Source organism: Trichosurus vulpecula, chromosome 1 (genome assembly GCF_011100635.1).
Source record: "Trichosurus vulpecula isolate mTriVul1 chromosome 1, mTriVul1.pri, whole genome shotgun sequence".
Taxonomy (NCBI): Eukaryota; Metazoa; Chordata; class Mammalia; order Diprotodontia; family Phalangeridae; genus Trichosurus; species Trichosurus vulpecula.
Genome location: NC_050573.1, coordinates 3,303,041 through 3,318,333, shown reverse-complemented (window position 1 = coordinate 3,318,333; position 15,293 = coordinate 3,303,041). Strand labels below are relative to the sequence as shown.

The 15,293-nt window shown below is 46.7% G+C and overlaps 1 gene segment (V, D, J or C); it reads right to left on the bottom strand.

Moving 5' to 3' along the window:
• The window catches only part of LOC118834193, a 34,449-nt gene extending 19,521 nt beyond the window's left edge, over positions 1-14,928 (bottom strand). Inside the window, 3 exon segments of the V gene segment in view lie at positions 11,134-11,222; positions 14,363-14,706; positions 14,844-14,928. Of these exon segments, the coding sequence occupies positions 11,134-11,222; positions 14,363-14,706; positions 14,844-14,889 (479 nt within the window).
• Between the last annotated feature and the right edge of the window lie 365 nt (positions 14,929-15,293).

Here is a 15,293-nt window from a genome sequence, read left to right as displayed (position 1 = left end):
GGAGGGAAGAAAATTCAAAACTCAAGAACATGTAAAACTAAGTGTTGTGTACTAAAAATAAAAAATCTAATTTAAAAAAGGCTCGTGATAGAAAAAGCTATCTACATCCAGAGTCTGAATGCAGATCAAAGCAGGCTATTTGCTCTCTCCCTCTTTTTTGTTTTGTTTTGTTTCTTCTTCCTTGTGGTTCATTCCATTGGTTATAATTCTTCTTTGTAACACAACTAATGTGAAAATATGTTTAATGTGAATGTATATACATAGAGCCTATATTGGATTACATGCCATCTTTGGGAGGGTGGAGGGGAGAGAGGGGGAGAAAATTCAAAACTCCAAAGCTTGTGGAACTGAATGTTATAAACCAAAAATGAATAAATTTAAAGAAAAAAAAAGAAAATTCTCTGAGGGTACTAGACACAACCGGTCAAAAGTCCATTCTTTCAACCCATGATCAACAGACTAGAAAGAGTCAGTTATTCAGTCACTTGATAAATATTTATTAAGTACCTCCTCTGTCCCAGCACTGTTCTAGGCATTGGAGATTCAGAGAAATGCAAAAGTCTCTATTTTCGAGGTGTTCACTGTGTGAGGGAAAGAACATGCAAACAGCTATGGACAGATTCTCCATATACAGGATGAATTGGGATAGTCAATGGAGGGAAGGCAGGAGCATTAAGAAGCATTGGCAAATACCTGTGCGGCTCCGAAGTGGAGATCAAGGCCCTCCATTACAGGGCAGCGAACATTTCAAGAAGCAGATTCCCTAAACCTTCCCCACTCAGTCCTGAGCATTGTCAAGCAGCAGCAGGCAGAGGCTGCCCTGAGGTAGGTGCTCCCAGTGGTCAGTCCCCTATTTTATTCCTCCTCACCTTATGGGATAAATGCAAACACCCTAGGTCTGTGAGTTGATCTGCTCCACAAATGATGTCATTTCTTTTCTCCCCAGCCTTTGACTTCCACTGAATGAACTGCTGGTGTGAAATGCCTATTTAAACTGTGGGATGTGGCAGTGAACATTACATGCCGATGCAGCCTGACGCAGGTCCTATCTCAGAGTTCTTTTCATTTGGGACTGTCACTTTCTTACACAGGTCATCAGATCAGATTGGTTTATCAGAAACCAGTGAAGGAGAAAGTGGAAAGCCGAGGGTGAGTCAGCTCAGGTCACAGGCAAGGAACAGCCCTAATACTAATAGGAAGGATTTCTGGGGTTTGAATGGTTCAAGGTGTGCAAAGCACTTTACACACGTGAACTCACTTCATCCTTGCAACAAGCCTGTGAAGTAGGTTCTGTTGTTATCTGCATTTCACAAATGAGGAAAGATCAGGTAACTTGCTCAGGGCTACTGTTTTAACAATCTGGCTAGCAGCTTCTGCGGGGGTGTAAGACCCACCCACAGCCAGCACCCAGAAAGCTGCCGGCACACCGGGAAAGCACAGGTTCTTTTGATCTGCTTAACCAAGGAAAGCAAGGTGAAGGGATTGACAAGCTTACTTTAATCCAGCATACAGACAGCATTGTTAGTTCAGGGGAGCATACAGACAGCATTCAGTTAGTTCAGGGGAAAAATCCAGCACCCTGAACTTCAGAACAAATACAAACAAATTACAAGCATCAACAGACAGACCAAATATAGATTCATTCACTTACTTCAGGGGAAGAGATCAGCATCCTGAACTTCAGAACATTCATTTAGTTCAGGGGAAAAATCCAGCACCCTGAACTTCAGAACAAAATACAAACAAATTACAAACACCAACAGACAGACCCAATACAATTCATAGTTACCAACATCTAGGTTCAGCCCGGGAGCTCAGAACAAGGGCTGGTCCAGAGTCATGCTCACCACCACTGCTGCTCCAATGGAAAAGGGATCTTCAAGCTGTCTTCTCTTATACAGCTTTTGACATCATCAAGCGTCATCTGACTGACCAGAGCCCAGACTCTGTTGATTGGGTCTTGAGTTGGCCCCTCCCCCCAGGACCCTGGGGGGCTCACATCCACATAGATTAGGTCAACACTCAATAGAGCATGGCTCTGGAGTCAACACCTCCCCCTAGCCAGCCCCATCCTGGCCCCACCCCAGTCACCAATCCGCACCCACATAGGTTCCACACCTAATAGGGCTCTGGGCCTGGGGCCCAGCACCCAGCAAGGCTCAATGAAATACGCTGAGTCACTCAAAGAAAACAAAGGCCATTTTGCTTGCCAACGCACTCCACCCCTTGTGTTCTAGGATACAGCTACATGGCTATTCCACTACTGGCTGTTGATGGAAGGAGGCTTCAGACGCAAGTCTTCCTGACTACAAATCCCATCCTTCATCTACTTCCCCAGACAGTTGCTTCTGGAGGAAATGATCTCAGCAGAGAATTAGAGGGAAGAGAGAATGTGTACAAACTGTGTGCAGGGCTTCAGGATGAGGTACTCTTGGTCACCTGGCTGAGGACTTCCCGGTTACAGATGACACGGCAGATTAGGCATTTTCTCTGATCTGTATGACATCTCAGACCTCACCAAAACGGAAGTTATGTGCCAAAGACAAAGCAACTTCAACCTTCTCCATGATTTTGGACATCTGGCCTCCAAAGGAAGGTTAACGAACAAATACAAGCCCATGAGCTGTGTCCCTCCTGTGCATCCCTCCCCCACCTCCTTCCACCCTATCAAGGCTGCACTTAAGAAATGATTGGGACCTAGGTAGAACCTCCTGTTTCAACAATCCAGCTAGCAGCTTCTGTGGGGGTATAAGATTCACCCACAGCCAGCACCCAGAAAGCTGCCAACAGCACAGGTTCTTCTGATCTGCTTAATTAAGGAAAGCAAGGTGAAGGGGTTGACAAGCTTACTTTTAATTCAGCATTCAAATATCATTCAGTTAGTTCAGGGGAAAAAGCCAGCACCCTGAACTTCAAAACAAAATGCAAACAAATTACAAACATCAACAGACTTTGTCTGATTAAATCCCAACACATAGTTACCAGAGTTCAACAAAGTTTCAACATCCAGGTTTACAAGCTGGAGGGCTCCTTAGCTACAGCTGCCCGGAATCTCCTCATCAACACCATCTCCAGAGCCCCGCACAAATGGCTCTGTCCTCCCTTCTTATAGGGCTTCAGACATCATCAAACATCATCTGAATCACCAGAACTCAGGCTCTGGTGATTGGTTCTTGAGTTGGCCCCTCCCCTTAGGACCCTGGGAGGTTCACATCCACATGGATTACATTAACACCTAATGGGGTTTGGGCCTGGGGCTTAGCACCTAGTAAAGCTCAGTGAGATAAATTAAGTAACTCAAAGAAAACAAAGGCCATTCTGGTTACACCTCCTGAGCTTGTATTGGTCTGATCACCCACAGGTGGACACATGTACCTTGACCCTGACAGAGTGATGTCATGTTGGTCGTCTTCAAGCAAAAAGGACAACAACCAACCATGCACTGGACCTCACCAGTCTTTCCAAGGGGATTTTGCCAAGTTTCTGTAAAGAAATCTATTATTTCTTAATATTTACAATTTTTCTAAAGAGGGTTTAAAATATATTTCTGCACATAGAATGCATACAAATGTAGGGAAAGAGTAAACATCTAGGCTGCTGCTTGGCAGACTCGTTTGACTACAATTGTTTAGCTGCGGATTTTGGCAGGGAGGGAGAAGAAGAGAAATGGGTGAAACTTCTTTGTGAAAAGGCCATCCATTTCTCAAGGGTCTGGTGACATGGGTGGGTTTTCGTGGGTGAGTAACTGTTACGGGCTGAGTTAGAGCCGAGCCCTGTCCTCCTCAGACCTCCAGGCCCAGGGGCCTGCTGAGATAAACTCAGGGCTCTGAGATATGGGTGGAGCCAGGGGGAGGGGTCTCGCCTTTGTTGCCTCCCTAGCAATTCCAGGTCTTTGCCCGGACCTGCTTGAGCACATGGAACTTCCGGCTCTCTGTCTGGGCTTGCCAGAGCACATGGAACTTCTGGTTCTTTGCCTGGACTGCCTGACCGCAGGGAGCTTCGGGTTAGCTAGCGCGGGAAGAGAAGGGGAGGAGAGTAGGCAGAGTCGGGGTGGTCCTAGTACCCAGGTGTCTTGATTTTACCTGTTCTTTCACCCATGTAACCAAAGAATGTACCTACGTCACTAAAGATATAAAAGTTTGCTGCTATCCTGAATAAATCGGAGTCATTCACCACCTTTCGGCTCCTGCCCCATACATTGTCCGTGAGATCAGGCCCTTTGCTAGGCAAAGGCCTGGGTGTGGGGGGCTAACAACAGACCCCCACGATTTGGTTGCGAGGCCGGGGACTCACAACAAGTAACTGTGCTCCCATCTGCCACGCTTGTCTCTGGGAGCAATCTTATGCATTAGCAGGTACAGATCTTAGACGATAAGCTAGGCACTGGAGACTCTGTCTCAGCTCAGTCAGACCTAGTGGTAGAGGGTAACTCAGAAAAGGAAGCTCAAAAAGTGGGAGGTGGGGAGTTAGGAGCGTCAGAATGTTGGAGAAGTCAGAGAAGTAGCCGAGTGGTGAGGCTGGGGGAGAAATGAGTGCATGGTCTGAGCTGAAAGTGCGGAAAGTCATCAGATCAGACAGATGTGACCTAAATAGCATGCCTCATAAATATGAAGTACAGGCGATGAAAAGATTTCAGGGATTAGAGAAGACGCTGAGGAAGGGTCTCCCACTGGCCAATCCTCTTCTTTACATTATGAATTGCAGTGCAAAAAACCCAAGTTTCTCTCAATCTAACTGCTTCTCAAGTCACATTATTTCCAATCTCTTCTGGCTCCTAGTTGGGTTCCATCGCATGGAATGCCTTTTCAAGCTGTGGGACCTGGAAATGCACACAACACTCAGATACAGTCAACATAGGCACTAACTTATCTTCAGATTATTTTAAATTGGGATTGTCACCTTTTTACAGATGCAGTCAGAGGGATTAGGCAGTAATTGATGAAAGAGAGATAAATAGAAAAATGTATGAGTCTTGGACTAATAATAACAGTGATGATTCAATGTTACCTAGGGATTTTTTAGTTTCTTAAAGTTTTCAGAATGCTTTTCATAAGTTAACTCATTTGATCCTGACACAACCCTCTGGGGGAGGTTATTATCCCCACCTCACAGATGAGGAAACTGAGTCACAGAGATGTTCAGTGACTTGCCTAGGGCCACACAGCTAGTAACCTCAGGTCTTCCTGACTCCAAGTCCCACTCTCTGTCCACATCACCACCTAGCTACCTCTAGAAGAAACTTTGTCCCTAGGAGATGGTTGGACAGGAGAGCCATTCATAGACTGTGGCCAGTGCTTCAAGCTGAGGTAATGTTAGAATGATCTGCTTGGGTCACTATGAGAGGAAACATCCACCCTGTGCCCTTCCCACTCATACCAGTAACACAAGCTAGGAAAGCCTGTTCCAGAGGCCTGAGATGGAGTGGCCAGCCCAATTGCACAGCACAGAGCTGGCCCTGGGCCAGTGTCTTTATCCAAGACAAAGTCTAATGGGAGGGGGATGGGAAAGCTGGAGCAAAGGAGACCAGGCTGAGGGTCTCTCAGGCCAGATGACACATCAGACTTTGGCATCTTCTGAAGCTTTGCCCTTTTCTGTCTGTCCTAGCCCTCCTCCAGCCATAGTGTGTACTCTGCAAAGATCTCTTGTGAGTCTCTGATAAGATCATGTTTGTAACCATGAGCTGTTATATTTGTGACTTTCTTCTTCAAGCCATCATGGATCTGCAACTTGAAGGGACCTCAGATGTGAAGTCAAATTCGCTTATTTTACGCATGAGAAAACGGAGGTACAGGGAGGCTAAGTCACCATCTAAATCTCACAAGTATTAAGCATCTGAGACAGGATTGCAACCCAGGCTCCTGGACTCCACAGCCAGTGCTTTAGCCACAGGACCACCCTGCTTTTCTGCTTGTAGCTCTTACACCACCATACTGTAGGGTCTCTTAGCTCTAGAACTATGGTGGGTCTTGAGCCACCCTGGATGGTGCCTCCCAGAATACAGAGTAAAGGTTCGTAAAGAGCCCGCAGTCTTCCCTCGTAAGCAATGTCATTCGTTTCATAGACAAGGGGCACATTTAGTTTTAAGATCGTCAATGCTAGGCTCACCCTTATATACATGGTGAAAAGGGAGAGAGCAACCCTAAACAAGGTACTGGGGAAGGTGCTCCAGCTGTCATACTTTGGCAGGACCTAATCCACTGGTTGGGCAGGAAGACCATTAAAGGTGCTGGGGATGGAAGGCTGCAGAAAGTCTCTTTAGATTAAAGAGCTGGGCCTCCTGCCCCTCCTGTGGGGACCCAATTCTAGTCCTGAGCCAGGGAATACTTGAGGCTGAGGAAAGAGGACCTCAGGGTGACTGTGCAAACACCCCCAAGTCTTAGCAGAAGCTGGAGATCTGACAGATCTCAAGCAACCTCTGCAGTTGGGTACAGGCTGCGCAGGAGGAGGTTTTTGTCTCAGTTCCTCATCTGAGTCTCTCACTGTGCGAGTACCATCATACCACAAGGTACAGTGATAGTCAGCTTCATTCTCTGGCTGGGCCCCCATGATGGTGAGGGCAGCTTTATCCCCAAGGAGAGACCCTGAGAACAGGGAAGGAACACCTGATGGAAGATTGTTGGTGCTATGGATAAGCTGCCTGGGAGACTGGCCAGATTTCTACTGGAACCAGTTTGGATAATGCCCAGTAGTGACTGCCCCTGTGCTGGAGCTGCAGGTCAGGGTGACTGTTCCCCCTGGGATCACAGTCAGAGATGGCTCCTGAGTCACCACAGCCTGAGCATTGGTCCCTGAAACCAACAAGACAGACACATAGATCAGAAACAGAGACAGAAACAACATTGCCAAGGCCTCCAGCTTCATGCCCAGATCACCCCTTCTTCTCCCCCAAGACCCCAAAGAATTTGTCCTCAACCTTTGCAGACAGTGAGTAGGATGAAGAGAGCAGTCAAGGCCATGGTGTCCATGCTCTGCTTCCTGGGGCCCCAGAGCTTGGGCTGGGCTCCTGGCAGCCCCTCTTATCCCCTACCCCACCCCAGTCTGGGAGGCTGGAGCATTTCTTCATGCAAATAACTCTTGAAATTGTACTTATTGGGGCCCTGAGTTGGGGCTCCCACCGGCTGTAGAGGTAATATTGAGAGAGGTGGGCCCTGAAGTTCCCCACTGGGCGCAGCCAGGAAACAGCTGTAGGGGTGGCAAGCATTCATGAACCCTCAATGCCAACTCTGGCTGTGGTTTCATGATTTCCCTTCTGTGATCATGCCCTGCTATCACGCACCCACACTAGTCCCACAGTAACCCCTGCTGGAGCCAAGCCCTCATGTCATCTCTTGTTAATGAGAAATCACTAAGGACAGAAACTTGGAGCAGGTACGTGGGTTTGCCAGTCACCTGGTTCTATGGCCCTATTGCTTTGGGCTGTGGCCTTGGTTTCCCATCCCTCTCCTCTGGCCACAGTCCTAAAAAACAGGCCAGCCAGCCAAGCTGACCAGGGTCACCAACTCCATCCCTCCAGTGTCCACTACAAGGTATCCCTGTGGTAGTAGCAACACTAGAAATAGGTGGCCTTCACATCTCACTTTAAGGTTTGCAAAGCATTCCACAGCTATGATCTCAGGGGATCTTCACAATGACCCTGGAAGGTAGCGGTCATTAAAGTTGGAGGGCCTTGGGTGCTGCCCTGATCAGGGATGAGGGAAAGCTGGTCTGCAGGTCCCAACATCAGCAGCTGCTAATGTAAGTATGGAAAGGGCGCCAGCCCCTCTGCCATCGTGAGGCTGCTGGTACGTTTATGAAAAGAGATACAGACTGATACTGTCCTCTGCATTTTAGGCAATAATTGTCATTCTCCTTGTACTGGCAATCTAACCTTTTCAGGGCAGTTAATAAGAGCTAGGGTATATTTTTGGAACCCAACTCCAAAACAATGCATGACATCGATTCCACGTGATCAAGGGGAGCTTTCCGTTCATTGTTCTAAGAGGGCTTCCCATACATCTTTGTTTTAAAACACATTTTAATTTCTTCAATCTCCAAAATTGACAAGTATTAAAAAATTAAACTGAATAAACAAGGAAACATCATTAGACTAAATTAAAAATGCATTAACATTAATTACACATGATCAACCAGAATTTTCCTCTCATTCTAGTTACATATCTTTGTTTAAAATATGTTTCACTTTTGTTAGTCAGCAGAAATTGACCTTCTCTCCCTCCCATCCCTCTAACATCTCCCCAACTGAGAGAAAGAAGAAACAAAATCCCCCTTACGAACATGTGTTTTTGTGGCTCAGTCATTTCCAACTCTTCATGACTCCGTTGGCCATACTGCTGGTGGGTTTGCTTTGCAGATATGCTGGAGTGGATTACCGTTTCCTTCTCCAATGGATTAACGCAAAAAGAAGTGAAGTGACTTGCCCAGAGTCACAGAACTAGTAAGTATCTGAGGCCAGATTTTAACTCAGGTCTTCCTGACTCTAGGCCCAGCACTCTATCCACTGAACCACCTAGTTGTAACATGTAGAGTCAAAGAAAACAGATATCTCCACTGGCTGTTTCCGAAAGTGCATGTGCATGTGAGTGAGTGTGTGTGTGTGTGTGTGTGTGTGTGTATGTGTGTCTGCGTGTGTGTTTGTGTGCTTATGTATATGCATATGTATACGTATACTCACTCACACTCACACACATATATGTACAAAATCATTCTTTACTCCCAGTTCTTTGCCTCTTGATCAGGAGATGGGCGGCATGTTTCTTCATTTGTCCTCTGGAACTGTGATTGGTCATTACGCTGGTCAGACTTTCTCCATCTTCAAATTCTTTGTCTTTACCATATTGTTCTCACTGTATAAATGATTCTCTTGGTTCTGCCTACTTCATTCTGCATCAGTTCATACAAGTCTTCCTTCCCAGGTTTCTCTGAAATTGACCCCTTCATGATTTCTTACAACACAGGGTGCTGTGGAAGGGATGGCAGTTAGGGTGATGGTAATGCAGAGGGATGGGGTGACTGACCTCCCTCTCCATTTCTCTCCTGCATCTAGTCTCAGTATACCCTACTGAGAACGGAAGGCAGGCATGCCCCCCGTCTAAGGAGAGCAAAGGGTAGGAACAACCCAACTGAACAATACAACTACGTAAGAGGAAAGTTCAAGTCAGCCCAAAAGGTTCACCCTGACATGGCAGTTTCCTTAGTATGAAATAGGCCAGGTTCCACAGAGAACTTAGACTGGACTTTGGTAAATAGGTGTCTTTACTGTCTCCTGAAGGTACTCAACTATATGCCAATAAAAGTGACACTGAATGAAATGGATGAGTATGTGCAAAACTATATACTACCCAAATTAAAATAACATGAATTAGAGTACTTAACTTTATCTGAGAAAAATTTTTTAACACACCATATACTCTCAAAGGAAAAAAAAATGGAGCCATAAAAATTTACATGTAAATTCTACCAAAACATTTAATGAAAAATTAACTCTAGTATTATATGAATTACTTAAAAAATAGGTAAAAAGGAGTCCTACTAATTCCTTCTAGAGCAAAAATATGGTCTGGAAACCTAAACCAATGAGAACCAAAACAGAGGAAAGTAATTGACTAATATCCTTCCTAAATATTAGTGCAAAATTAAATAAAATATTAGCAATGAGACTGCTGCAAAATGTCACAAAAATCATACACCATGATGACACTAAGGATTTATACCAAGAATGTAGAGCTGGCTCAATATTAGACAAAATAGAAATACGATTGACCATATTAATAACAAATTTGCTAAAATCATGTGATGATTTCAGTAGATTAAAGAAAACTTGACAAAATCCAACACCCATTTCTTTAAAACAAAACAAAGCAAAAAACAGCAAACCAAAAACATTTGAATGGCATTGGAATAAACTGAAATTTCCTTAAAATGATAAATAGTATCTACCTCCAACTTGGAGCTAGAATTGTCTCTAACAGGGATAAGATGGAAGCCTTTACCCCTTCACAAGATCAAGGGTAAAGCAAAGTTATCCACGTTTATTGTAATGATTATTCAGCACAATGCTGGAAATGATAGCTTTAGTAATAAGACAAGAACAAGAAATGGAAGAAATAAAGATAGGCAAAGGGGGAAAAAACTGTGACTTTTTGCAGATGAAACAATTGTTTGCTTAGAGTACCCTAGAGAGCCAACTAAAAAACTAAAACAATTGACAATGTCAGCAAAGTTGCAGGATATAAAAGAAACCTGGGCAAATTATTAGCTTTCCTGTATATTGCCAACAAAATCCTTCAGGAAGAGCAAGAAAGAAAAATTCCATTTAAAATCATGTCAGACATTGTAAAACACATGGCAGTACACCTGCCAAGACACACACAAAAGAACTATGTGAATGCCATTAGAAAGCACTCTTTACACAAATAAAGACAGACCTAAATGGAGAAATATTCATTGCTCATGGTTAGGCCAAGCCAATATAATGAAAATGACAGTACTACCTAAATTAATTTATGTATTCAGTATCATACCATTCAGACGAGTCAAAGGTTACTTTAGCGAACTAGACAAAATAAAAACAAAATTCATCTGGAGTACAAAATGTTAAATATAGCAAAGAATTAATGGAAAAAGTGGTAAGGTAATACTGAGGGCCTGAGGGGTTTGATGATGGAGACAGGCTGGGCTCATTAGTCCCATCCAGACAGATAAAGAGGAGTGAACACAGAGGCAGTGGAGGGAAGAAATGGGCTAGAGATGGGAGGCGGGTATGGTGGTGGTGCTGAGCTTCTGCATACTAGCTGGGCTGATCTTTGGGGTGCAGACTCCATCTCTTATTAGACCCCAATCAAACAGTTTCTGGCAAGGTGAAGACCTGTCAGAGTTAACATTCAGAGGGCAGTGGGAAGGAAGTGAATAGAGATAAGGGCTAGAAAGGAGTGGGGAGATGGCAGGGTTTTTCCATAGTGTCTGGGCTGGTCCTCAGGATTCAGGCTCCATTTTTTGTCCATGCACACACTAAAAGTTTCTGGCTGGACAACCTAATGGCACATGTTAATTTTTGTTGTGTCCAGCATCTATTTAAATGCCCTTGTCTCACATGAATGGAAACCCCAGTTCTAGGAGTTCAGCACGCACCATCACCTGTGTAAAGCCAATATGGCTGCAGATGCTACGTCCCACTGACCATCTGACCCTGAGGCTGTGGTGATACCATAGAAGGAGAAGGCTGTCTAGGGTAACCAGGGAGTGAGGTCACAGGGAAATGGACATGCAGCTGAGAGTTTGGGACTTCCTGCAACACCCATGTGTTTGAACTCTGTAGCATCAAAATGATCCTCCTTCCACCAGCTGTCTTTTGGTGCCTGGGCTGGAAAATAGATGCATCATGATGGAGTGAGAAGTGCATACAAGACCAAAAAGGAGGTCCTGACAGGAGCCCAAGTTTCCCTTCCAAGAGGCCACTGTGCTGCCTTGACAATTGGGAAGTAAAAGCGTGGGCAATGGAGTGCTGGACCAGACTGGCACTTTTCCTATACATGGCACCATGATACACTTTGCCCTGTGCATTGTGACATATGGTGCTGGAAACTCTCCATAATTAAAGGGGCAGCATAGAGAAGTGGATAGAGTGGTGGTCCTGGAGTCAGAAAGTCCTCAGTTCAAATCCCATCTGTGGTGCTTTCTAGGATGAGGCTGGACCAATCACTGAACTTTCTGAGCCTCATATTAAAATTCTTTTAATGAGAGGACTGTTCTAGATGGTAAGTGAGGCCCCTTCCTGCCCCAAACCAATGAGTTGTGGTGACTTTGGACATGTAGAAAACTCTTGGATGAGAGAAATAAATCTTACTGATTCCAAATGATCAAACATCTTATTCCTCCAATTTAAAAAAAATTCAGGAGCCCTCAGTGGGCAGTGTAATGGACATCTGGAGACTTTGATAAGCTCCAGATTTGGCCTGCAGGAGAAGGAGTCCATGCATGTGGATAGTCAGGCCTTCACAAGTTCAAGAGGAAATGGGAGGCATGGGAGGCCTATTCCACAAGTGAGCAAACTTCCTTATGTTTCTTCAGGGAAAAAATGGGAAATTCCAGCTCATGTAGCCAGAGGCAGTTGACTGAGAGTTGTTGGGGCTGGGCAGTGCTGACCTCAGGTCCCACACATGTTTCCAAAGAGAAAGCATCTCATCTATACAATGTGCCTGAGGCTCATGTAGGCAGGGCCTGTGCCCCCACTTTGTTCTCCCTCTCACAAGGCTGAGGACAGACCTCTTCCCCCTGGGAGCGTCATCCAGGGCCTGGAGGTAATTTAGAAAGGGAAGCTTGCAGAAGGATTTTGTCTCCCTTGCCCACAGGCCTGGACTACTGTGTGCCTGAGATTGATGTCATAGGATTGGTGGGAACAATGAGCCTAATACTTCGGCTGGAGACCAGAGATGGTCAGGGAGGTAGAGTTGGTTGAGATGTCTTTGGAGCCAGAGAGTGTCTCTGAGATCCCCGAGAAACTGCTTCCATAGACTAGACGATTGGCTTGGGTTCCCTGCCCTAGTGTTGCTGATACCAGTCTGCATAGCTGGTCCCAATGTTGCCAGCCCTTTTAGAGCCAGAGATTGTGGCTAACTAACTCTTAGATACTGAACCTAATGCAGGCTGAGTCAGCATGAACTGGGTCCAAGAATCTAGAAAGACTGAGAAAAGTCGAGTTGCGAGTGTAAAGCCAGGTACCTTCCCTCCCTGTTCTCCCCATGTAGGCTGATGTGAGGGTGAGAGCCCCCCCTAGCTATTGAGAGCCCTCTCTCTATGAGCCCCTTCACTCTGGCAGTGAGAGAATTCCATGTTCTGGTGGAAGATACCCCCTGTGCTCTGCCCCCAGAGGCCCCTCAGCAGGTGTTTCTGCCAGTATCTCTGATCTCTCTCATCCCTCCCCAGAGCCCTGCATTCCATCCACTCCCTTGTGATTCATCCCTGTCAGGACCCAGAGGCTGGGTCTAGAGCCACCCAGATCTCTGAGTGAAGGAGAGGGTGGATAACAGGACAGAGCGCTCTGACTTTGTCCCCATGGGATGGGCTGGGGAGGAAGCAGCTGCCCAACGTCACATAGCCCAGTGAGCACATCTAAAACCTGAGGGCCTAGGAGTCCCTGGGAAGGTATGGAGTCTCAGCAGCCCTCAAAGCCAGTCCTCACTCTACCTCAGTAGACCGCATTCTCCAATTCATCCAAATGCGGACCCGGATGAGGAAGGCCATTGTCCACTGGGCTTCCTGATGGCAGAATCATGTGCTGGAGTCAGTGGGGTTTGGGAGAGTAGCCCCAGAGCTTGTGAGTCACATTGGGCCTGGCCCGACTGCTCAAGAGCCTAAAGGAGGGAATGAGGCATGGAATCAAGGGACTTGGAGATGGAGGGTAGGGAGTCCAGAGAAAGCTCCAGGAGAATGGGTTCTATTTTCTCAGGGACATAATAAGGAAAGTGCTCAGTGCAGGAGACTGAGAAGAGAAATCTTGGAATAATTGTTGTCAGGATTGCAAAATAGAGTTGATTAAAGAAGAGTTCGTGAAGGATGGCTTGGTTGCCTCGAGGGCCCAGTTTGGGTTAGATGCATCATTGTATGGTGGGCCTTTCAGCTCAGCTGGTGACTCCCTGCAGCTGTGGGCAGCAGAAGCCTGTGAGGAGGAATGAAGGGAAATGATGAGGATGGGTGATGGCCTGGGAAACCCCTGAGGGGAGTTCACTGGGAAGAAGAAGAAGCAGGAGGAGAAGAAGGATAAGAAGAAGAAGGAGAAGGAGAATGAGAAGGAGGGTAAGGAGGAGGAGGAAGAGGAGAAGAAGAAGGGGAAGGAGGAGAAGGGGAAGGAGGAGGAAGAGGAGGAGGAGGAGAAGGAGGAGGAGAAGGAGAAGGAGAAGGAGAAGGAGAAGGAGAAGGATATTACATCTAGGAAAAATGACCTAAATGGAGACATGGAAGAATGGAAGGCTCATGGTGCTTGAAGAAGTCATTGGACAATTAATGGAGAGTAGGAAGGGACCTTAGAGGTTCCTCATTGTATAGATAACGAAACTGAGGACTGGGGAGATTAACTGACCTGGCTATAGTCACATAGTTGATAACCATCAGAGGCAGGATTTGAACCAAGATTTTCTGATTCAAGGATGAATGGTTTCCCCACTGTACCACCCTGCACTTGCTTCTCTGGAGGATGTGCCCCACATACACCTTGGTACAGGAAGCTAGACTACTGTCTCCTGTTTCCTCTCCCTCCCTCAGGGTCAGACCAGGACTCTGCCCACAGGACACTGAGCAGCCTCAGACCCTGCTGGTGACTGAGCCAGTGAGGAACCAGACCAGGACAGCTCAGAAGTTTTTGTCCTACTTCCTCATAAGCCTTGGCCACTGTGCACGTGTAGTAGCCACTTTTATAGTAAGCAGATTGGCAGTAGTAGTCAGCCTCATCCTCAGCCTGGAGACCAGAGATGGTCAGGGAGGCAGAGTTGGCTGAGGTGTCTTTGGTGCCAGAGAATCTCTCTGGGATCCCCGAGGGATGGTTACTGTAGCTATAGATGATGAGCTTGGGGGCCTGGCCCTGGTGCTGTTGGTACCATTGCACATAGTCGCTACCAATGTTGCCACTGCTTCGAGTGCAGGAGATTGTGACTGACTGCCCCAGAGACCCGGACACTGATGCTGGCTGAGTGAGCACAAACTGAGCCCAAGCACCTGGAAAGACAGAGAAGGAGAGCTGTGAGTCAGGGCCCAGGACCCTCTCTCTACCCTTCTCACTCAGGAGGGAAAGAGGAGACAGCCCCTCTGGGCCCTGAGTGCCCCCTTTCTCAGAGACCCCCTGAGGCTGGCACCTTGGCAGAGAGTGAGGAGGCTGAGCAGGAGAGGAGTCCAGGCCATGGTGGAGACACCCCCAGTGCTCTGCTCCCTGAGGCCCCTCAGCAGCAGCTGTACTCTGCCAAGCCTCTCTTATCTTCCTAACCCCTCCCCCAGCCCTTCATGCAAATCTTCTACTTCCTTGTTTCTTATACTTTTAGGGCCCTGAAAATGGAACTAGAGCCAGGGGATGACTGAGGGCAGAGGAGGGATGGCTAACAGTACAGAGGCTCTGACTGTGCCCTGTGGGAGGGGAGGAAGCAGTTGCTGGGGTAACTAACAGCCTAATGATCTTAGTGCAGGTGTCTGGGGTGGGGATGTTGGGTGGGGCAGAGCCCCCCAAACAGTTTAGAAAAACAGTCCCCAGTCCCTAAACATAGTCTCACAGTGTCACCTGCTGGCCCACAGGCAGATATCACCCTGAGGCT